Source organism: Callospermophilus lateralis, chromosome 3 (assembly GCF_048772815.1).
Source record: "Callospermophilus lateralis isolate mCalLat2 chromosome 3, mCalLat2.hap1, whole genome shotgun sequence".
Lineage (NCBI taxonomy): Eukaryota > Metazoa > Chordata > Mammalia > Rodentia > Sciuridae > Callospermophilus > Callospermophilus lateralis.
Window position 1 is genome coordinate 67,478,122 of NC_135307.1, and position 25,414 is coordinate 67,503,535.

The 25,414-nt window shown below is 36.9% G+C and overlaps 1 protein-coding gene and 1 non-coding gene across 2 annotated transcripts; one reads left to right on the forward strand and one right to left on the reverse strand.

The window, feature by feature from the left end:
- The first annotated feature begins 346 nt into the window (after positions 1 to 346).
- Wdr89 (WD repeat domain 89) lies at positions 347 to 24,614 on the forward strand. The gene is made up of 3 exons (XM_076850389.2): positions 347 to 392; positions 15,840 to 15,979; positions 22,802 to 24,614. Exon 3 carries the CDS (start codon positions 22,833 to 22,835, stop codon positions 23,994 to 23,996), a length of 1,164 nt encoding a protein of 387 aa, XP_076706504.2. The 5' UTR covers positions 347 to 392; positions 15,840 to 15,979; positions 22,802 to 22,832; the 3' UTR covers positions 23,997 to 24,614.
- On the reverse strand, positions 6,652 to 6,756 carry LOC143396022 (U6 spliceosomal RNA). Its single transcript, XR_013090917.1, has one exon. It is a non-coding gene; the product is annotated as a U6 spliceosomal RNA (small nuclear RNA).
- Positions 24,615 to 25,414: the final 800 nt, after the last annotated feature.

The window sequence follows — 25,414 nt, forward strand, 5'->3', positions numbered from 1 at the left end:
GAAGTAAAAACTCATTGTATGCTGGATTAATAAAGGTATAGTAGAATTTGAGGTGGCTCTTGAGTATGGGTAGGATGTAGGATTCTTGGAGAGACTAGCAATCCTTTTTGTAGTTTATTGTGGGGGAAAAAATTTTACTGACCAAAGGAATACATTTTACACAATAAATATTGAAGATTGTACAAAATACAGAAATTCACAAGTTCAATTTTTCCTTCAATGTCTGCAGCCATACAGAAACAAGAAAAGGATGTTATACTTTAAAAATACTAAGCATTAAATCGGGCGTGGTGGTGTACGCCTGTAATCCCAACTGCTCTGGAGGCTGAGACAGGAGGATTCTGAGTTCAAAGCCAACCTCAGCAATGGAGGTGGGACACTAAGCAATGCAGGTGAGGCACTCAGTGAGACCCTGTCTCCAAATAAAATACAAAATAGGGCTGGGGATGTGGCTCAGTGGCCGAGTGCCCCTGGGTTCAATCTCTGGTACTTTACCCCTTCCCCCCATAAAATATCAAACAGTGTTTGTGAAATCATACATTTGGTTTTTTTCCCCCAGGTAATGTCATCCTGAATTTTTTTTTTTTTATGACGTGAAATTTTATGGTTGAAATTTCTCCTAGTGGATGCAAGAATTCTTCTGTTCATCTTTGTCCAGGAGCCATTTAGATGTTAAATAGTGTTTCCTGTCCTCTTTGTCAGGAATGAGGTAGGTCACTGCACTTGCAGATGAGAGATAATGAGAAACAAAGAGGATCTTGTAAAGGCAGCTTGAGGAGATAGGTATGAAGGGTGGATTTCAAGGTAGGATTCATTGGCTAGTTGACTCTTGCTTCCCTTTAATGAAAGATGATTCTGATTCTGAACCTACCTGACCAGCTAACAGAGATAGAGATTTTAGGGAGTTAATCTTTTGCATATATTTAATTAGAAGTTTTGGCAGCATGTTCAGTTGAAGGATTCTAGGCAGAAACACAGATTGGAATTTGGGGGAGATTAGAGTTGAGGTAAAAGTTTAGTTCATATGGAGCCAGTAATTTACATTGTTCAGGGAAGAGAGGAACTTCTGAGAAACAGTTCAATTTCAGTTATCATGATTAACAGCAGAACTTTAATTACTAATATGTTAAAATATCCTTATGTTTGGAGTTACATTTTGATTTTTTTCAGTTCTCTTATTTTTGAACCTGCTGCTAGATGGCAGTAGTAATCAATGCCAGGGGCAAGGAACACAAGTATTGAAACAGTTTCATAGCAGAAGTTTTATTAGTAAGTAAAGTTGCAGTTAACAGTACACTATTTGCAGTCTTTTTCATCCATCACGCTTTTTTAAAAGTGTGAAATTTTTTTTCTTTTAATATCCGGCTTTTACAGAATTATGCCTTTTGTTAGTTGTTTCTCTGATGTCAGGATCTTCTACTGTGTTTAGAGGAAAGGAAATGAGTTTAGAACTTCCTAGATTCTGATCTTCCCATGTCACAGCACAAGTGTTTAATACTCTATAGCACAAGTATTGGACAAACTATAAATATTGGTGTTCAAGGCTTTTACCACTTTTTAAATTTTTGTTTCAACATATTCCTTTTGAATATACTCTGAATTTGGAGTTTATTTTTTTAGTTTCAGTAAATTGTTTTTTATTTATATATGACAGCAGAATGCACTACAATTCTTACTACACAATTTTTCATATCTCTGGTTGTATACAAAGTATATTCACACCAATACATGTCTTCATACATGTACTTTGGATAGTAATGTCCATCACATTCCACCATCATTTCTAACCCCATGCCTCCTCCCTCTCACTCCAACCCCTCTGTGCTATCTAGAGTTCTTCAATTCTTCGCTTGCTCCTCCCTCTCCCTATTCTACTATGAATTAGGCTTCTTATATCAGAGAAAACTTTTGGCATTTGGTTTGGGGGGATTGGCTAACTTCACTTAGCATTGTCTTCTCTAACTTCATTCATTTACCTACAAATGCCATGATTTTATTCTCTTTTATTGCTGAGTAATATTCCATTGTGTATATATGCCACCTTTTAAAATCCATTCATCTATTGAAGGGCATCTAGGTTGGTTCCACAGTTTCTAATCAATAAATGGGCCAAGGACTTGAACAGATACTTCTCAGAAGATGATATTCAATCAACAAATACATGAAAAAATGTTCATCATCGCTAGCAATTAGAGAAATGCAAATCAAAACTACTCTAAGATTTCATTTCACTCCAGTCAGAATGGCAGCTATTATGAAGACAAATAACAGTAAGTGTTGGCAAGGATGTGGGGAAAAGGTATACTCATACACTGCTGGTGGGACTGCAAATTGGTGCATCCAATTAGGAAAGCAGGATGGAGATTTCTTGGAAAATTGGGAATGAAACACCATTTGACCCAGCTATCCCTCTCCTGTCTATATGCAAAGAACTTAAAAACAGCATACTACAGGGACACAGCCACATCAGTGTTTATAGCAACACAATTCAAATAGCTAAACTGTGGAACCAACCTACATGTGTTAAGGTCTGTAAACAAGTCAGATTGGCACCTGTTATTTTTGCCAGAGAAATGTTAGAGTCTGTAAACAAGTCTGGATGGCGCCTGGCCAAATGCCAGAGGGAGTGGTTTGTGAAGTAACAAAAGCAAGCCATTAAGTGTGGAGATTCCTTATTGGTTGACTGCTGTATCTAGTTTATGTTAATTAGATAAGCTGTGTGGAATGTATATATACCCCTCCTGTCCTACAATAAACAGCTCCCTCTCCTGCTGTATCAACGTACACAAGTTATTCGTCACCCCCCGGTTATTTTGCTGCAGCCGGACTGCGGCATACATGCCCTTCAATAGATGAATTTGGAGTTATTAAGTAGCGATGTTTACCTCAAAATGTAAGGAAAAGCATCTCTACCTTTCCACTTAAAAAATGTTGCCTGGCCGGCAGTGGAGCATGCCTATAATCCCAGCAGCTCAAGAGATTGAAACAGGAGAATTGTGAGTTCAAAGCCAGTCTCAGCAAAAGCAAGGTGCTAAGCAACTCAGTGAGACCCTGTCTCTAAATAAAATACAAAATAGGGCTAGAGTTGTGGCTCAGTGGTTGAGTGCCCCTGGGTTCAATCCCTGCTGCCCCCCCAAAAAAAGTTTTGCCTGAGCTGGGGGTATGTAGCTCAATGTTACAGTGCCTGCTTAGCATGTGCAAAGCCCTAGGCTTAATCCCCACCACCTCCCCCGCCCCCCCAAAAAATAAATTTAAAAAAATTTCTTTATTGTATAAAAGATGCTAACATGTTTATAAGCTATCCAGTGTCAGGAAATTCTGGCTTAATTTTATTGGCTTGATCTCATTGTGGCTTTATCTTATTTCAGTCTCTGGTTAACAGTGGAAAATTTTTCAAAGTTTACTTATTTATTCTAATTAGGCATATATGGCAGCAGAATGCATTTTAATTCATTGTACACAATTGCAGCACAATGTTTCATTTCTCTGGTTGTACAAGATATAGCATAGCACCATATGTGCAGTCATACATGTACCTAGGGTAATGATGTTCATCACATTACATCATCTTTCCTGCCCTCCTGCCCCCATGCCCCCGTGCCCCCTCCCGTATCGTCTCCCCCTTTGCCCAAAGTTCCTCTATTCTTCCCATGCATCCCATTATGGATCAGCATCCTAACAGTGGAAACAGTGGAAATTTTTAAAATCCTTAATATAAATACATTAAAAGTGTCTTTGTGGGCTGGGGATGTGGCTCAAGCGGCGCGCCTGGCATGCGTGCCACCCGGGTTCAATTCTCAGCACCACGTACAAACAAAGATGTTGTGTCCGCCGATAACTAAAAAAAAAAAATATTAAAAAAAAAATCTCTCTCTCTCCTCTCTCACTCTCTCTTTAAAAAAAAAAAAAAAGTGTCTTTGTGCTAGGTGACTTAGGGTAGCATTTTTGGAGGCACATTTACACTGACTATACTTTAGATGTATCTAATTATGTATACACACATGTGTTTGTGTAGAAATCAAAGTTCATTATATGAATCTTAACATAGTTTTCTTTTTTTTTCCATTCACCAGACCATAGACATTAATGTTATTTCCTGGCATTTGGCTGTTAATTGTGATGAATACTTGTATACAGGTCTTTGGTAGACATGTTTTTATTTCTCTTGAGTAAGTACCTAAAAGTGGGATTGCTGAGTAAGTGTATATTTAACTTAAACTGGTTTCCAAAGTGGCTATACCATTGTGCCATCAATGTAGTAAAGTTCCTGAAGATTTGCATTCTCACCAGCATTTGGTTTCGTCAATCCTTTTTAATTGTAGTCAGTTTAGTAAACGTGTCTTAGTGTTTTATTGTGTAAATTTGCATATCCCTGATGACTAATAATGCTGAGCCTATTTTCATGTGCTTATTTGTCATTCATATACTTTAGTGAAGTATCTATTCAAAATGTTTTATCATTTAAATATTATTTATTTAGTTGTACTGGGGATTGAAACTAGTGCCTTGCACGTGCTCTATAAGCACTCTACCATTCAGCTAATCCCCAGTCTCCTTTCCTTTTTTGAGACAGGGTCTTGCTAAGTTGTCCAGGCTGGCCTCAAACTCTTGGTCCTCCTGACTCAGCTGGACTTACAGGTGTGTGCTACCATGCCCAGAAAATTTTATTTTCTTTTATTGACAGATATTGTGTTTTAGTCCCCCCCCAAAAAACTCCTGTGTTAATGCAGGAAATGAAATAATTGGGATTATGAGGGCTATAATCTAATCAGTTGATTAATCCATTTGATTTATCCTTATTTCACAAATAATACTATTTCCTTCTTTTTAAAGGCTGAATAGCATCCCCTCTATTCATTAATGATTAGGTGGATTACATGTCTTGGTTATTGTGAATAATATTGCAATGAACATGGGCAATGAACAATATAGATAGCTCTTCAACATAACTAATTTTAGTCCCTGCTGCTTGGAAGACTGAGGCAGAAGGACCACTTAAAGCCCATGAATTTGAGAATAGCCTGGACAACACAGCAGGACCTCATCTCAAAACCTTTTTAAAGAACAAGACTGGGGTTGTGGCTCAGTGGTAGAGTGATTGCCTAGCATGCATGAGGCACTGGGTTCAATCCCCAGCACCACATAAAATAATAATAATAAATAAAATAAAGGTATTGTGAAAAAAAATTTTTTAGTTAAAAAAAGAATATTGGTTTCAAATTCTTAGGATATATGCTTAATAGTACGATTATTGGATCATATAATAGTTTTATATATAATTTTTGAAAACTTCCATATGATTTTCTATAATGTCTTTCCTATAGTTTGTTCACATTTTTGTCAATACTTAATATTTTCTATCTTTCAGTTTTTCATGGGACTTTATTTTTTTGTTTTTGGTGCCAGGGATTTGAATCTGGGCACTGTTGCACACTCAGCATGCATTCAATGTCTCAGCTGCACCACCAGCCTCTGGGTTTGTACAAAATAGTCAATTCATAATTATTTTAAAGTCCATCATCAAGTTGATCTCGGTGTCTGTTATATTCTTCGCTTCATTTCTTGACAATTTGGGAGGTTTTTGGTTTAGGTTTTTTTTTTCTTTAAAACTGAATTCTGGACATCAGAATCATTGCTCTTTTCTCAGTAAGATACTTCTCAAGTAAGAGTCCTTCTCAAGGCTGGGAGCCCTTCTCCATGATGATTTGTTTGTTTTGTATTCTTTTTTTACATATATATATAATTATTAATTACATAGAAATATAATTATTCCCACATACTTGACTGGCTAAAAAAATTCTCAGAGTAATTTCCATCCATGCAGGTGCCGTGGTACACGCTTGCAATCCCAGGGGCTCCAGAGGCCGAGGCAGGAGGATTGTAAGTTCAAAGCAGCCTCAGCAAGGGCGAGGCGCTAAGCAACTCAGTGAAACCCTATCTCTAAATAAAATACAAAATAGGGCTGGGGATGTAGCTCAGTGACCAAGTGCCCCTAAGTTCAATCCCTGGTACCAAAAAAAAAGAAAGAAAGATAGAATTTTGAAGACATTATTTCATTTCCCCCGCTATTGAAATGTCTGATGCTATTATGATTCTTTGGTTTTTTTATGTGACCTCTTTTTTTTTCCCGTGGACATATTTATGTATGTATGTATTTCTAGTTTTGCAGTGCTGGGGATTGAACCCAGTGCCTCACACATGCTAGGCAAACTCTCTACCACTGAGCTACATTCCAGCCCTCCTTGGACACTTTTAAAATCTTTCCTTTTAAGCTGGTGCAATGGTGCATGCCTGTAATCCCAGGGGTTTGGGAGGCTGAGGCAGGAGGATCACAAGTTCAAAGCCAGCCTCAGCAAAGGCAAGGTACTAAGCAATTCATTGAGACCCTGTCTCTAAACTAAATACAAAATAGGGCTGGGGATGTAGCTTAGTGGTTGAGTGTCCCTGAGTTCAACCCCTGGTACCCCACCCCCGTCAAAATCTTTCCTTTATTGACAGTGGGCTAAATTTTGAGACATTTGTGTCTTAGTATGACACTCTTTATGTTTCCTTTATTTTTGTTTTCGTGCTAGTAATCAAACCCAGAGTCTGGTGCAAGCTAGGCAGGTAATGTACCACTGAATTGTGTTCCAGTCTTTGTTAAAATGTACCTAGAATATGGAATGCTTCATGAACATGTATGTCATCCTTGTACAGTGCCATGCCAATCTTGTCTGTATCATTCCGATTTTAGATATATGCTTTGAAAGTGAGTACCATGATGGCTTTTTATTTTCAAATATATACACTTGTTCATAATCACCACCCAGAAAATTCCCTTATTCTCTCTCCCAGTCCATATCCCCTCAAAAGGTAACTAGTGCCTGTAATCCCAGCATCTCAGGAGGCTGAGATAGGAAGATCATGAGTTTTAAGTCAACCTCAACAAAAAGCGAGTTGCTAAGAAACTCAGTGAGACTCTGTCTCTAAATAAAATTCAAAATTGGGCTAGGGATGTGGCTCAGTGATTAAGTGTCCCTGAGTTCAATCCCCGGTACCAAAAAAAAAAAAAGTAACTAGTACTCTGATTTCCATTATAGATTTGTTTTGCTTATTCCTAAACTTCGTATAAATGAAATTATAATCAGTCATGGTAGCACATGCCTGTAATCCTGGTGACTTGGGAGGCTGAGGCAGGATGATCATAAGTTCAAAGCCCACCTCAGCAACTTAATGAGACCCTGTGTCAAAATTTTAAAGGCTCTAAATTAATAGATAGGAGCTAAAAATCATTATTTTCAACTGTATTGTGTCACTGACTTTAAGGAAAATATATGTAGAGTAATAAACAAGAAAATAAAATAATTATTTCTATACTTAACTATTTTTTATAGTATTAGGCTCTTTAAATTTCAAAAGGCAGTTTTGTATACATTATTGAATTAATTTCTATGTTTTTTATATGAACTATTTTGTAGCTACCAATTTAAAAAACCCAATCCAAGATTTCATACAAAGTTACATCTATACTAGAGTGGAAGTTCTACAAAAATCCATGTTTCTTTGCTATCTTCCATACTGATAACTTTGAAGTACATGATGAGTGCATGAATCATAGTAGGTATGCAATTAGTAGGTATGTAGTGAATAGATCTGTAGAATAAATATTTTAAAAATTGACTCACTATAGCTTTATCAATTGTCAATATTTATAAATTTTATATTTCCAAACATTTCTTTGTTCATAGAATTTTTAAATCTTTCATTAGGCTACATGAACATATGTGTAGAATGATTTATCATATATATAGTCTTTATTAAAATAGGAATAAGATACAAAAAAAAATTAAAAGGCTGAGTAGGTAACTCAGTGGTTAAATACCTCCGGGTTAAGTCCTTAGTACAAAAGTAAAAAATAAAAATGAAATCATGTAGTTCTCCTTTTGTGTCAGGTAGCTTTCACTAAGCAGATCTGTGATTTCCCCCTTGTTTTTGTGTTTGCCAATAGTAAGTATTCGTTGCCATGTAGAATTCCATTGCATTAATGTACTACAATCTATCTACCAGTAACCCTATTTAAACTATTATATAATCATATGTTGTCCAATTTGTCCTTTTATTATTATCTTAAAAGTTTGTAAATATCCAAAAAGTAATATGCAAACAATATATTTATGTTGTTGCTTAGGCTAGAAACCTAGGATTTTTTTTTTTTTTTTTTTTTTTTTGGTACTAGGAATTGAACACAGGTATATTTAACCACTGAAGCACATCCCCAGCCCTTTTTATTTTTAAGTTTGACACAGGATCTCACTAGGTTGCTTATGGCCTTGCTAAATTGCTGAGGCTGGCTTCAAAACTTCGATCTTTCTGCCTCAGCCTTTTAAGCCACTGGGATTACAGGTGTGCATCACCACACCCAGATAGAAACCTCGGATTTTTTTTGTAGTTGTAGATGGACAGAATGCCTTTATTTTGTTTATTTTTATATATTGCTAGAGATCAAACCCAGTGCCTCACACGTGCTAGGCAAGTGCTCTGCCACTGAGTGTAATTATAGCCCCCTAGGAATTATTTTAGATCCCTCTTTTGACACATATATTTAGTCTTGCCAGAAAATTCTATTTATTCTTGAAAAGATGATTGTGATCTGAGATCAGACACTTCTTACCATCATAACTCTTACCCAGAATTTTGCACAAATGTCTTACCTATTTTAACTCTTGCCCTAATGTCTGTTCTCTGGGCAATTACTAGAAGAATCTGTTCATAGTGTCTCTTACCTACTCTCAACCCACAGCGGCCTTCTCACTCAAGAATATACTCTAGAGTTCTTACCATGGCTTACAAAGCTCTTGCATGGCTCTTGCTACCTCTTTGACCTACTTTACCTACACCATGCTTTCTTTCTCTGGCTCAGCTTTAACTGTACTGGCCTTCTCATTTTTTCTCTCTACATAGAAGGCTCTTGCCCCACATAGTCCAATACCTTATTTCATCATTTCATTCCAGTCCCAAATCAAATGTCACCTCATGGGAAAGCTTTTCCCTTGATAATTGAATCTAAAAGAACTTCCTACCTCATTTTTCTTGCCTTACCTTATGATACTTTTTCTAACACTCATCACTGACTATTTCTATTATTATAACTAGTTATTTGCCTGTGATTCTGTCTATCCTCTTGCTGTCTTCCCTGAGGGCAGGGACTTTGTCTGTGTTCTTTGCTGAATTTAGTTATGTCCTCACCCTGTCATATTAAAACTCTTCATAAATTGTTTTTGAATTCTATTTTGGTTGGTTGCGGTTTTATGAGTTTTTGTTTTTTTGTTTCATTTTTGTCTTTTGAGATGGAGTTTCACTATGTTGCCCAGGCTGGTTTTGAATTCCTGGGCTCATGTGGTCCTCCTGCCTCAGCCTCCAGAGTAGATGGGACTGTAGGCTACCATGCCTGGCTTTGTTTTTGAATTCTCGAATAGGACTTTTGGGTAGATTTAATGTTAGAGCTTATCAATTTCTAACTATGGTTTGCGTGGTATTTAAGTAATGTTTTAATAATGTTTATATCATTCTGTAATAGAGCATGGTTCTTTTTATTTTTCCTCTTTTTGATACCAGGGATTGAACCCAGGGGAGCTTAACCATTGAGCCACAGCCTAAGTTGCTTAGGGCTTCATTAAATTGCTGAGGCTGGCTTTGAAACTTACAGTCTTCCTGCCTTAGCCTCCTGTAAGCTGCTGGGCTTACAGGCGTGCACCACCATGCCAGGCTATTTTGCCTTCTTTTTTTGCATATATTAAAGATAGCATTTGTTTAATTTTTTAAAAGCATCTTTTTAGAATTAGAAGAAGAAATAGTAAATATATAGTAACAATTCAAGAATTGGGTTATTCCACATTGCTTCTAACCGTTCCAAATTAAGACATCTGGTGACTAGGGAAGTTTTGGTTTCTCTGTGTTTGATTAACCAGCTGGTGGTTCTGGAAAGGGAAAGGCAGTTCATTGTTCTTGTTGAAAGAAGCTGGGCATTCATAGACTTACTGTAGGAGGGTGACTTTGGATGGAAAAGTTACTTGAGAAACTGGGCAACTCAGGATGTTATTGAGGAAAATGTGTTTGTTTTTAAAAAGTTGTTTTGAATGTCATATCTGGAACCTGAGGGATAATCTTGCATTACATGAGAAAGTGTGTGTCATTCTCTTCAACCCCTCCCCCTTTGCCTTGGTAACAGATTCCTGCACTTTCAAAATTGTGCTTTTCCTTAGAATTTTAGTATATTTAATGCCTGGGATGCCATGTGTTGCTGCTACCAGTATCTTGAACATTTATGTGAATAAGAATAATATATTCACACTCACTAAACTGGATTAATTTATGAAGACATTAAGTCTCAGTCATTAATGAATATGAAATTTGAAATTATATTGCAATTGTAGCAGATGTCAGTTTAGCATACCTTCTACTAAATATTCAGCACTTCTTCCCAATTTAAAACAAATGTTTCTTTGGCAAGTTGTTTAAAGCCAATTCTATGTTAGTTTAAAATGTCACACAAATTTTTCTAAATTGTTGATATAAATGTCTTCTGGGAAATGTTCTACTGAAGTTAAATCAATGTATGCTTTTTATCCCAAGGTATTATTCCCTCTAGGACATACTGCATATGGCCATGAGTGATTTGTGCCTGTGTCAGTCTTCCGTTTTTCTGAAATGTTAATACCCAGATTCCTAGGCTTCCCCTATACAGTGTTGTTTTAGATAAGCTGACATTAGATATACTTCATAAATAATAACTCTCTTTAGTGTCCAGTGTAGAGCTAGTGTGGTTACCATTAGATTTTTCAGGTTTGCCATTGACCTTGCCATAGGTACATGACATTAGACATTGGCAGATATTGTTTCCAAGTGCTCTGCTAATATTCACCCCTTTTTGAAAATTAATATGATATATGCTTCCATAAAGGTAATAGTATATCCTTATTTTTAAAAAGTATAATATACTTACTAAAGAGGCATTAATAGGAATTAATAGCATAGTATCTGGAATAAGAATGATGAATTCAGAAAGTAGTTTTATATTGGCTATGCTTTTATCATCAGTAAATGGACATGTAATACTTGGGGATTGTTAGAATGTTATTATGATCATTAAAATGTTCAACAATATAGAAAAATTAGAAAGTATACTACCCCTGCACACATACACACACATACTCCAGTTACATTGGTTTTTTATTTTTAATATTTCTTTAGTTATTGATGGACTTTTAATTAATTAATTAATATTTATTTATATGTGGTGCTGAGAATTGAACCAAGTGCCTCACTCATGCTAGGCAAGCGCTTTACCACTGAGCCACAACCCCAGCCTGCTCCAATTACTTTGAAATATATTTGATATTTTTCTAGACACCTTCCTTTGCAATGGACAGAATATGCATGAATAGAAATAAAGTTATACATTTTTCTCTAAGTAGTATTCTATTTAGTTTAACTTGAATTTAGTACACACAAAAAATGAAAGAAATGACTATAAATCAGGTGTTTAGTACAATATTCTAGTTCTTGAAAATTTATTTCAAAAAATTTTTTTTGAAGATAAAAAAATATTAGAAGTTGAGATCTTTATAATTGGATGTTTTATTTAAACTACATGCTGTAGATATATACACAACTAATTAACTGATGCACTCAAGTGCAGGTTTCTGTTCAACTTTCACCCTTTCAAGTGCTGATGAGAGGACTTGGGCCTTCTTTTGCTTTATGGCTCTCCTGTCCAGTGGGTCTTGGAGTCCTCTGCATCAAGCCAACAGGCAGACAAAGACACATTACCCCTTAATCACCTGGCATGACGTGGCATCCCTTCCACTGGCAAAAATGTGTTCCTGTGCTGGGGCTGTGGCAGTTCTTGCTTGGGCATCTGGGTTCTAATCTCTCTGCTAAGGTCCCAATAAATGCCCTATAGCAAGTTGCACTTCCCCATGTTCCAAGTTGTTTCTCTCCTGTCAGCTGTTTCTCATTTCTCAAACTTGGCTTGGAGACCTTAAAAATTGGCAACCCTCACAGCTCTTTGCTGAGGCCCTCAGTGTAGGCAGGAGGGTCCACCCACCCACTCCCTCAACTACCTTCTCCCCAGGTTAGGAAAATTAGAATACTCAAGCTTTATTTTCACTTGCCTCAGTAATGCTTCAGGAAAAGGTGGTATTGTCTTGGGGAAGGAGATTCTGTTGAGCTGCTTTGCTAGTTTGTGGTAAAACAAGTGTTTAAAGTGAGAATTTTTGCTGTGGTTAAACCCATTGCTATTTTAATTGTACCACCCTGGCAAGTTTTTGTTAAGCTACAAATACTTCACTGTTATGTTTACATTAAATCCAAGATGACAATTTCTGAAAGTATTCATAAGAAACTGGTAACATTTATTGCCTAGGAGAGGAAAGAGGCTTGAAGACAGAAACATTCCAAAAACAGTAGTTTTGGAGCCTTTTGAATTTTGAACCATGTTGACTATATTATTCATAAATATATGTATACATTATTAGAACATACAGAAACTTCCCAGATGGAGTTGTATATTAAAAATTTTTTAATCTCTCACTTCAGTATTGTGTTTATTTTGTTGCTGTCTTTAGAGTCAGGGCTTCTACCATAATTACTGAGTGTATTTTATTGTCTTCTGAGAGTTCCTTTGTTTATCTCCTTTTTCCTTTTAATTTTGAACAAAAGCAATTGAAAGGGAAGAGAGGGGGAAACAAATGATCAAAGTTCCTGTCTTTAATATGAATGAAATTGATTCCTGTGTGCTCCCTAAAGTTTTCTAAATTAGGTCAATACTTGGTGATATATCTAAGACTTTATTTGATTATCTCTAATTGAGGGGGTTCTGGTTGCATTAACAAAAAATTCTGCAGCAAACTGACTTAAATAATCAGGAGATGTCAAATCCCATAACTGTGGTGTAAAAAGTTCTGTCCATCAATTGGCTTGGTTCCAGTTTAGAACTTCTGGTTGGGAGGAGCATGGATGCACAGAGTGGCATTTTTGTAAGGTTTCTGAACCAATTAATGATGAAAAGGATAAGATGCTGTGGTGGTCTAAGCTAATCAAGGTTGGCCCCTGGAGCTGAAGTGAAATCCAGAAACCATCCTGGTGCCACATGGAGGATAAGAAGGAGGATTTGAGGAGTACCATCATTCTGTCCATTCAGGTTTCTTAATTGCTCTTCAAATGAAATATTACACACAACTGACCCTTCTGTAATTAATAGTAATTTTTGGAGAATGTAATTATTTGTTCGGAGTGAGGGCTTTAAGGGGTTTCTTTTACTATTCTCTACTCCATAACAAAAAGTTTATTAAAATAAAAGTGGAGGTGCTGTGGTTGTGTCTAGCGTGTGCGAGGCCTTGGGTTCAATCCTCAGCACCACATTAAAAAATAAATAAATATAAAAATAAATAAATAAAAATAAAGGCATTGTGTCCAACTACAACTAAAAAATATTAAAAAATAAAAATAAATAAAAGTAGGGGCTGGGGTTGTGGCTCAGCAGTAGAGTGTTCGCCTACCACATGCGAGGCCTTGGGTTCAATCCTCAGCACCACATATAAATAAATAAATAAATAAATAAATAAATAAATAAATAAATAAATGAATAAAGGGGTTGTGTCCAACTACAACTAAAAATAAATAAGTAAGTAAATAAATAAATAAATAAAAGTAGAATACAAAAATTAAAAGTAAAGGATGGTGCCAGGCACGGTGATGCACCTGTAATCCCAGTGACTTGGCCTGAGGCAGGAGGATCCCAAGGTCAAAGCCAGCGTCAGCAACTTAGCAACTTAGCGAGCCCCTAAGCAACGCAGTGAAACCCTGTCTCTAAATAAAATATAAAAAAGAGTTGGCACTGGGTTCAATCCTTAGCACCGCATAAAAATAAATAAAAGGCATTCTCTCCATCTACAACTACCAAAAATAAAATAAAAAGGGCTGGGGATGTGGCTTAGTGGTTTACTCCCCCTGGATTCAATCCCTGGTACCAAAAAACCAAAGGATGGTTGCTTACTATAAACTTTTCTAGGTTGGTATGTTTTTCAGATCACACTGCTTCGTTTTTCTCAAAGCCTAATGTGCTTATTCTTAATTAAAGTTGATAATAAAGATTGAGTGTCTTAAGTGTTTCAGATTTTAGAGTTTTTCAGATTTGGGAATATTTGTGCATGTGGAGGTGTCTTGAGGATGGAACCCAAGTTTAAACACAAATTAATTTCTGTTTCATATACATCTTTTACACATAGCCTGAAAACAATTTCATAAAATATTTTTAGTACAACTGTGTTTTAAATGTGCTCCATCACAAGATTGAGCATAAAATTTTCTGTCATGTCAGCTCTAAAAAGATTTTGAATTTTAGAGTGCTTTGGGTTTTTGGGACATTTTGAGTTTTTGGTTAAGGAAAAAATAAAACCTGTAATACTTCGGTTCAGCAATAGCTTAGTATTTGAATGAATATAGATTCACAGGTTTTGAGGTTACTTGAATTTCAAACCAGATTCCGCCAGTATGGTCACTCATGCTCTCAAGCTATAAGACAGCATGGACAAGTGAGCTCATGAGCTTCAGTGTCCTCTGTAAAATGGTGATGATAATACTGTCTCACAGGGTTAAATAATTAAGATTTTAGAAAAAGCTGGAGATAATGTTTCTGACATATAACCTAGTATTTCTTAAACTCTAATTGTGATTTTCTTCTCTGGCTTAATTATCCTGGCCCAATTTAATAGATGTAGTGACATTATTGTTAAATCCTAAGTATGGGTCACTAAATTTTTAAAGCCCATTTCTGAATGATCTTTCCCATTATACTTCTTTCTTTGTTAGGGACTTTTGTATTTCACAGTCATCAGAGCTAGGTCCTTATAGTCAGTAGGCAATATTGAGTTCCAGCTGTGGGGAATTAGGATTTTCCAATCCATATCTGATAAATTGTCTCAAAAGAAAATCATATACTTTTTTTTTTTGAGAGAGAGAGAATTTTTTTAATATTTATTTTTTAGTTTTCGGCGGACACAACATCTTTGTTTGTATGTGATGCTGAGGATGGAACCTGTGCCGCACGCATGCCAGGCAACCGTGCTATCGCTTGAGCCACATCCCCAGCCCCAAGAAAATCATATACTTACGTGCAGTTGTTAATTGTGTTGTCAAATCTTTCACATAAAATGATGAACATTTCAACCTGAAAAATAAAAATAGACTTCTAAGAGTACTGCTTATATTTTATTTTACACAAAAATAATACTCAGAGGGATGGGGTTATAGCTCAGTGGTGGAGTGCTTGCCTTGCATGCACAAGGCCCTGGGTTCGATCCTTAGCACCACATAAAAATAAATAAATAAAGATATATCCATCTACAACTAAAAGAAATATTTAAAAAAAAAATAATTCGCAGAGACTTCAACTATAGTACATTTCATAAGGTATTTTAATACCTTTATCTACTTCCTCTTTTGTGAAATTATTTAAATTAGGCTCTCTGTCATATTTCATATTCAAACTGAGCCAGTTGAGGAATAAGCAATACTCAGTTGCAGTTGGATTTACTTAAGGTGTATTTTAAAATAGGAAGAACATATTATTTGGTTTCTTTTAATAGGAAATAAAATGAAATAACATTTGATATATAAAAGTAGCTTAAATTTTATTTAGGCAAAAACTGCAAGAGGGACTGGGGTTGTGGCTTAGTGGTAAAGCACTTACCTAGCATGTGGGAGCACTGGATTAGATCCTCAGCACCACATGAAAATAAATAAATGAAATAAAAGTATTATGTCCATCTACAACTTAAATTTTTTTTTTTTTTTTTAAGCTGCAAGAGTGCCTGGTGTGGTGGGCACATGCCTGTAATTCCAGCAGCTCTGAAGGCTGGGGCAGAAGGATTGCAAGTTCAAAGGCAGCCTCAGCAAAAGAAAGGTACTAAGTGAAGGATAAGCAAGGAACGAGAGACAGGTAAGTGAGAAATGAAATATAGAGACCAGGCAGAGACATACACAAGAGTTTGTCAGAGCTGACAAAGGCCATCCCTCTATAGGAGAGAGATGCAAAACAGGCGTGGGTTCTGGGACTTTTATGGGGGAGGCTCAGGAATCAGAACCAGGCAGGTCCTAATGAAGAAGGTTAAGTGTTGGGTTGGTATGAGGGAATGGTGAACCTTTCTCAGGAAGGCCCTTGGGTGGGAAAGTTTTTTCCTTAAAATGGCAGCTGTCACTTAAGATGGCCATCCAGATGCTAAGCAAGGACCTTAGACTAAGCAAGTTAGTGAGACCCTGTCTCTAAATAAAATACAGAATAGGGCTGGGATGTGGCTCAGTGGTCGAGTGCCCCTGAGTTCAATCCCTGGTACCAGAAAAAATAGAAAAAAAACCTGCAAGAGGAGTTCATTCTTAAGTTTAGTGATTTTGTTATTAAGTAGTCAACCTTTTGTTGTTGTTGTTGTTTTGGTACTGGGGGTTGAGCCCAGGAGCACTTAACCACTGAGCTACATCCCCAGCCCTTTTTTTGACACAGGGTTTTGCTAAGTTGTTTAGGGCCTCACTAAATTGCTGAGGCTGGCCTTGAACTTGCATCCTACTGCCTCAGCTTCCCGACCTGCTGGGATTATAGGCATGTACCAACTAGTAGTCAGCTAAGAACAATGATTCAGATCAGAGATTAGTCAGCATTTCTCATGTAATATATTGCAAGATGGGCCAAGTGCAGTGGTACATGCCTGTAATCCCATCAGTTTGGGAGGCTGAAACAGGATTGAAAGTTCAAAGCTGGCCTCAATAATTTAGTAAAACCCTGTCTCAAAATAAATAAAAAAGGACTGAGGATGTAGTTCAGAGGTAAAGCACCCCCTGGGTTCAATCCCCAGTATCCCTCCCCGAAAATGTTGCAGGATGACTGTTCAACAAGTAGTTATTATTTGAAGCCCCAAGGTGTCCATGAGGTATCTTTCTAAATTTCTCCCAGCCACTGCACTATTTACATACCTGAGAATTTTGTATCCCAGTAACAATCCCAACAGCTTCCATGGCTTAGCACCAGGGCACTGCTAGTTTTCTACTATTTCTTGGACTGAAGTAGATAGCTCTTTGAAGGAATTATAGGTCAAGATGAGATATTAGGGGCTGAGGCTGTAGCTCAATGGTAAAGTGCTTGCCTTGTATGTGTGAGGCACTGGGTTCAATCCTTAGTACCACATAAAAATAAATAAAGATACTGTGTGTTAAACTACAACAAAATAAATATTTTTTTAAAAAAGATGAGATATTAGTAATTATTCTACTTCCATTCCCAGAACAGTTAGGTCCAAATTTAAATTGGATATGGTTGGGCGAGCGCCCTACTACTTGAGCCACATCCCCATCCCTCTACCTGTTTCTTTATCTGGACCTTCTCTTATCTCCTCTCAGTGTTGGGAAGGGTATGGACAGCAGTGTATCTGTAGGATTGAAAAGGAAGTAGCAGTAACTTCGCTTTCACTTATGTATTTCTCTTTATTGGTCTCTTTTTGCCTATCTTCATTTACTATCTCCTTTGGTACTCTTCTGTCCCTCCATGTGTGCATGTGTGTGTAGATATGTGTGTGTGTGTGTGTGTGTGTGTGTGTGTGTGTGTGTTCTCATATATCTGTTCTAGTCAGCTTTTTTGCTGCTGTGACCAAAAGACCTGACAATAACTTTGGAAGGGTGGGGTGGGTATTAGGGATTGAACCTTGAAGGGCACTTAGAACTACTGAGCCATTTCGCTAGCCTTTTTTTTTTTTTTTTTTTTAAAGACAAGGTCTAACTGAGTTGCTTCAGGCCCCACTAAATTACTGAGGCTGACCTCAAACTTGAAGTCCTCCTGCCTCAGCTTCCCAAGTTTCAGAGGTTTTAGTTTATAGCTCTAGGCCCAAGGTGTGGCAGAACATGGGAAAAAGGCATGGTGGGGGAAAGCAGTTCTGGACATAGCAATCAGGAAGCAGAAAGAGAGCTGCACTCACTAGGGACAAAATATAAACCCCAGAGGCAAGCCCCCAGTGACCTGCCTCCAATTACTACACAGTTAATCCATGTCAGTGGTTCAATCCACTGATCAGGTTCAAGTCCCATAATCTAATCATTTCACCTCTGTTCTTGCATTGTCTCATACATAAGTTCTTTTTTGGGAGGATACCACATATCTAAACTATAATATTCTCATTTCACCTTCTTAGCTCTCTCTGTAATATTTCTTAAACTGTTGAGATCTAGAATGCTAATTAAGCATTATTTTGTGCATCTAACAAACAGACAAAAAAAAAGATTAAATTCATGGTTAATTTTGTTCTCCACATGTGTTGGTTAGGTTGAGCCATATGAAATTATCAATATCATTTGATCTACAGAAATAGATTTAATCTAATGTTTCTCTAAGCAACTTGCTCAAAAGTAGGATTTGGAGATTGAATGAGTGGTCTGAATGGAAGAGTGAGATATTTATGAGGATTTCTAACGTGAGAACTAGATAGAGCAAGGTACCATTATGATGCAAATACCATTGAACAAAATGGAGACAATTGAGACTTATAGATTGTTTAGTATTTTTCAAGGGCAAGGTTTTGGGAAGAGGGGAGCATAAAAAACCACTTTTGGGGCTGGGGATGTGGCTCAAGCGGTAACGTGCTCGCCTGGCATGTGCGGGGCACTGGGTTTGATCCTCAGCACCACATAAAAATAAAATAAAGATGTTGTGTCCACTGAAAACTAAAAAATAAATATTAAAAAATTCTCTCTCTCAAAAATAAATAAATAAATAGCCGCTTTTGTTTTGGGGTATGGTAGGACACATCCAAGGAGAAATCACCAGTAGACAGTTGGACCTGTGGATTTGTGTATAGATAGATGGGATTGTTCACTGACAGGTGGCAATTGAAAACATGAATGTAAATGAGGTCACCCTGTAATTGTGGACTGAAAAGTTAAATGCACATTTTAGGATATTTTGAATATCTTGTGGTAAAAAATTATGCTAAATGAGTTTTTTCTTCACAAATGTAAAATCTTAGTAGTTTCATTTTGTACTTTGAATGCCTTCATTTTACAAATTCCCATGAGTGGAATTCCCCTGCAAACACAGAGATGCATGCAATGTCCTTTCAGGTTTATTCTGTTGCTCCTAGAACTCTTAGGCTCTTTTATTATTTTTTTTAATTGTATTTTATGTATTTTTAAGTGGTGCTGAGGCTCAAATCCAGTGCCTCACACATGTGAGGCAAGCACTCTACCACTGAGCTGTAGCCCCAGCCCTCAATGACCAGTTTTTAATGGCATAAACAACCATTTTCCTATAATGTTCATTAATAAAACAGGGCTTTTCAAAAATTATTGAATGAATAGTGTAAATTTCACAGCAGATACACATAAATGTAGTTCCTTTTTATAAATTCTTAAGCATAGGAGTAAAAGTTTTCGTTGTGTCTGTAATGTTTCAATTATTTAAATAAAAATTCTGAAGCAAATGTGGCAAAAATGTTAGCATCTGTTAAATCTGGGTATTACATATTTGGGTGTCTGTTATACTTTCTTCTACACCTATTTGTACATTTGAAGTTTTCTGTAATTAAACGATTAAATTTTTAAAATTAATAGAATAGGCAATGTGACAGGGTACAGGAAGGCTTCTTTATGTTGGTTGATGGGGAAGTTCTCTCTGGAGAGGTGACATATACTATGACCTGAATAACAAGAAGGAGTTATTCATGTGGAAAATGTGGAGAAAGAGTATTCCAGGCAGAGAAACAGCTGTTGTTATAGTACTGAGGTAGGAGAAACCATGATACATTCCAGGAAAGAAGCCATTTTAGCCTGTTTGGTTGGAAAACCAACAGTTATGCTGGTAACTATCACAGCATAACTAGTCATTGGTTCTTTAGTCTCGAAATAGTTAAACTGAAGGAAGTTTACTATTTTTAGTTTAATGTAATTCCATAGTTTGTCCATGTAGGGATTATAGACTGACAGGGTAATGTTATTTAAAAAAACAAAAGTATTTCTCAGTGTCAAGTTGGAACAGTTTGGACATCAAAGGCAACAAGCTGGGTGTGGTGGCTTATGCCTGTGGTCCCAGCTGCTTGGGAGACTAAGGCAGGAGCTGCTTAAGCTCAGGAATAACTGGACAAAATAACTAGACCATGTTATGGTTTGTATATGTGAAGTGTCTCCCCAAAGCTCCTATGTTGCTGCAGGAATATACAGAGGTCCAGTGCCTAGATAATAAGAGCTCCATTCACACTGTCCATCCTGGAGACTGGCTGGTAACAGTAAGCAGGGGCTTGTGCCCTGAGAGGGTTCATCTTCCCTGAGAGCCAACCCCTTTCCCACCCCTTCTCTCCTTTCTCTGCTTCCTGACCTCTTTCCTCTACTGGGTCCTTCCCCCATGTTGCACTGCCCCATCTTGGGCCCAGAGCAGTGGAACAGCAATCTTTGGACTGAGACTTCTGAAAATGTGAGCTCCAAATAAACTTTTCCACTTTTTAAGTTGTTCTTGTTGGGTGTTTTGGTTGCAGCAATGAAAAAGCTAATAAATTCCCATCTCAAAAAAAAAAAAAAAAAAAAAAGCAATGAACTATTATACAATTATTAAAAATAATTTCTTAGTGACAATGGAGAGGAAGGGAGGGGCAGAGAGTGAGAATCTTTATAGTTTTCTAGATGAAAGTCAAAATGAGGTAGAAAGAATGATTGAATAACTGCTTAGCAGATCCCAGTATAACTTGACATCATATGCCTCCCTGATGTGATGCAACAAGAAGTAGTGCTGCAGTCCCGCTGCAGCAAAATAACGGGTGGGGGGGGGGACGAACAACTTGTGTAGATTGATACAGCAGGAGTGGGAGCCGTTTATTGTAGGACCAGAGGGGTTTATATATATTACACACATTTTATCTTGATTAACATAAACTAGATACAGCCGTCAACCAATAAGGAATCTCCACACTTAATGGCTCGCTGGCGTTACTTCACAAACCACTTCCTCTGCAAAATGCCAGGCGCCATCTTGACTTGTTTACAGACTCTAACACTTAATATCACCTAAATAGTATCCCTACCCACAGTGTTAAACTGCTATTTAGTCATGAGGAAACAGACACGTCGAGAATGTGGGACATCTTTTGAGACAGTTGGCCTGGACTTTTAAAAAAAAAAGGGATGTGGCTTAGTGGTAAAGCACCCCTGGATTAAATCCCCAGTACCAAGAAAAAAAGCTGTGATAAAGTCACTAGGAGTTCAGACTTTTCTGGCTTTGAACTTTCTCCACATAAACTCTACCAGGGAGAGGCAATCTAGTGTGGTCGTATGAGTTCATTTCCTAAAGACAGAATGTCTGTGTTTAAATACCAGTCCCACCATTTAAAAGTTGCTACTGCCTGAGAAACACTTCTCCAAGATTCTGTCCTGGGGACTTATTAGTTTCCTATGGGGCTATAACAAATGACTATACACTTACTTCAAAGCTTCTTGTTCTGAAGGTCGGAAGTCCAAGGTGGCTATCACTGGACTAAAAGTAAGGTGTCAGTGGACCTGCATTTCCACTTGAATCCTCTGGAGGAGAATGCTTTCTTGCCTTTTCCAGTTTCTAGAGGCTATCTACATTTCTTGGCTTATTACTCCCATCTTAAAAACCAGTGATGTTATATCTCTCTGTGCCTTTCTTTCATGTAACATCTCCCTCTGACACTTCTGTGTTTCTCTTCTACTTTTTAAAAACACTTGTGATTATATTGGGTCTACCCAGATAATCTAGGGTAATCTCCCTATTTTAAGGGCAGCTTTAAATTAGGCTAATTGGCAACCTTAATTCTATCTGCAACCTCATTTCTCCTTTTCCATGTAACCTAACTTATACTCAGATTCCAGGGATTAAGGCATGAACATCTCTGGGGAACTTTTTTTTCCCTCCATAGCCTACACATCCCTGCTAAATTCTTTTTTTTTTTTTTTAATTAATTTTTATTGTAGGTTGTTCAAAACATTACATAGTTCTTGATATATCATATTTCACACTTTGATTCAAGTGGGATATGCGCTCCCATTTTTACCCCATATACAGATTGCAGAATCACTTCAGTTGCACAACCATTGATTTACATATTGCCATTCTGGTGTCTGTTGTATTCTGCTGCCTTTCCTATCCTCTACTATCTCCCCTCCCCCCTCCCCCCTGCTAAATTCTAAAGTTGTATAAGGGACCTGGGGCCAGATGATGATTCACAGTGTTTGCCAATACTGAGGACGGTGAGCAGGACCAATAATTGGGTTTGAACTAAAAGGAACTACTAAGTGATATATATATATATTATATGTATATAATTTATATCTTTTCTTACTAGCTAAGAAATACCTATGGTAAATGCAGCATTAAAGAGTAAATTAGAAGGCAACTGAGTTTTAGTTATATTGTGATAGGGAAATGATTAAAATATTAGAACAGCTTCTATTTCTATTCTGTGCCTTTTTTTTTTTTATTTATTTTTTTTTTTAACTAGGGATCAAACCCAAGGAACTTAACCACTGAGCTAGATCTCCAGCTCTTTTTATTTATGTTGAGACTGGGTCTCACTAAGTTGCTTTAGGACTCTCCCCTAAATTGCTGAGGCTGGCTTTGAATTTTCAACCCTCCTGCCTCAGCCTCCCAAGCTGCTGGGATTACAGACATATGCCACTGTGCCCAGCTGTGTCAATTTTTTTTATTACCTAATTGCAACATTAGAGAAACTAAATTTAATTTAGTTTAATTTTTTTTTTATATATTTCTGTTTTACAGAGTTTTACTATCATTGGATGATACTGTTGATATGGAGAAGATTGAGGAACAATTTTCTAACCTGTATATTGTTAAGCGTTCCTCGGAACCGAAGGAACCCACTTATCTGCTTGACATAGACACATCGAAGACTGTACAAGAAGAAAAAGGAAGCTTGGTTGCTGTTTTATGTTCTAATGGATCAATAAGGATATATGATAAAGAAACTTTAAACATATTACGAGAATTTAATGGATATCCTGGACTTCTTAATGGAGTCAAGTTTGCCAATTCATGTGACAGTGTGTATTCAGCAAGTACTGATGGCACTGTAAAATGTTGGGATGCTCGATTAGCCAGTGAAAAACCTGCTCAGCTGTTCAAGGGGTACACTTCCAATGTTTTCATCAGCTTTGATATCAATTGTAATGATCATGTCATTTGTGCTGGTACAGAAAAAGTAGACGATGATGCATTGTTGGTATTTTGGGATGCAAGATTCAATTCTCAGGGTTTTTCTACTAGTAGAGACCCACTCGGTACATATTCGGAGACACATAGTGATGATATCACTCAAGTACGTTTCCATCCCAGCAATCCCAACATGGTCGTCTCCGGTTCAACTGATGGCTTGGTAAATGTATTTGATATTAGTGTTGATAATGAAGAAGATGCACTAGTTACAACCTGTAACTCAGTGTCATCCGTAAGCTGTATTGGTTGGTCTGGGGAAGATTATAAACAGATTTACTGCATGACACATGATGAAGGATTTTGTTGGTGGGATCTTAATCATTTGAATACTGATGAACCAATTACATGTTTGAACATCCAGGATGTCAGAGAAATAGTTAACGTGAAAGAAGGTAATTTGGACTATTTGATTGGTGGCCTCTATCATAAAAAGATGGACAAATTGTTTGTTATTGGAGGAACAAACACAGGAAGGATTCACTTAATGAACTGCACCACGTCAGGACTGACCCATGTGACTACCCTTCAGGGAGGACATGCCGCCACCGTTCGTTCTTTCTATTGGAATATACAGGATGATTCTCTGCTGACAGGGGGAGAAGATGCACAGTTGTTACTTTGGAAACCTGGAACAGTAGAGAAGATGTTTACAAAGAAAGACAGCATGAAAATAGCATCCTCTGTGCACCAGCGAGTACGCGTTCACAGTAATGATTCTTACAGGAGAAGGAAAAAGCAGTGATGTTGCATTAGGAGTTTCCTTGATAGGTTTCAAAGTTTCAAGTAATGGTTTCTGTCTGTAACCTCTAGTAAGCATGTTTAAACCTTGTATGTAACAAATGAGTTCACAAACAAATCCTGGACAAATGTTGAGAATGGTTTAATTCAAGAGGTCTGTTTGTATTCTAAAATATTTTTAAGCCTCCAGTTGAGTTTTGAAAATCAATGAGTTGGAAGTAAAATTACTGCCTCATTTTAAAGACCCATCTGTTGGGTTAGTAAATGTTGGGTATGAATAGCTCTGATAAGGACTTTTTAGAAGTAGATAGTTGATGAATCTTAAAGAAACAGGTGGTTTGAGCTGTGGATTTTGTTGTTGTTTCGTTTGTTTGTTTTTTTGGACCAGGGATTGTACCAAGGAGTGCTTAACCACTGAGCCAAGTCTTAGCATGCATGAGGCCCTGGGTTCAGTCCTAGCACCCTAAACAAATAAATAGAAATAAAGCATAGGCATTTACCTATAATGATAAAAACATATTTAGTTAATATTTATATTGTTTACTTTTGTCTAAATAGTTGCTGATGAAAAGGAAATTATCTTGTGAAATTCATTTTGACACTCAAAATATAAAAATGTTTGTAATAGGACTATTTTTATTTCAAAATATCCTTTCGGTAATATTTGTGGTAAAATTCTTTTACGGTGTTTCATCTTTAATTTTAACCTTGAAGTTTCGCTTACTGCTAATTTTGTCATTCTTTTAAAAAATATTTCTGTAAAGAATGTTAATAAAAGAAATTGATTATTCTTTTCTCAAGGGTAAGAATATCTTTCTGTAGATACTAGTAATATTGTCATGAAAAACAAGTATTTCATTATATCTCTTTAAATCTTAATTAATAATAACATCTTTGAATCTGTGATACTAGGAGAAAATCAATCAATCTATCTATCTATCTATTTATTTATTTATTTATGGTACTGGGGATTGAACCCAGGGCCTTGTGCATGCAGAGCAAGCACTCTACCAACTGAGCTATATCCCCAGCCCAAGAAAATTTATTTTTATATAGAAAAATATAGCTTACAATTAGGCTGTGATCTAGAGTAGCTCACCTGAGATTACAAAAGAGGTAAGTAATAGTTTAACATATTCAAACTATATAATTAGTTTTCTGTTGTGTGTTTTTTGTGTGGTGCTGGGATCAAATCCAGGGCCTTACAGTTGCTAAGCAAATGCTCTACCTCTGAGCTACAACCTAGGTTCCTTGCTTAATTTTATAAGACCTATGAGGTGTGAATGGTTTTCATATCTTTAAATAGCAGCAAAAGCCAAAAGAGTATTTTGTAACATGTGAAAGCCAAAAGTTAGAGATGATTCAAGTAACCATCAGTAGATGAATGGATAGGCAAAATGTAGTACATCCATTCAGTAGGAT

Bases quoted from the DNA above. Each gene is read 5' to 3' on its own strand.
- Wdr89 (XM_076850389.2), top strand. From the start codon at position 22,833: ATGGAGAAGATTGAGGAACAATTTTCTAACCTGTATATTGTTAAGCGT.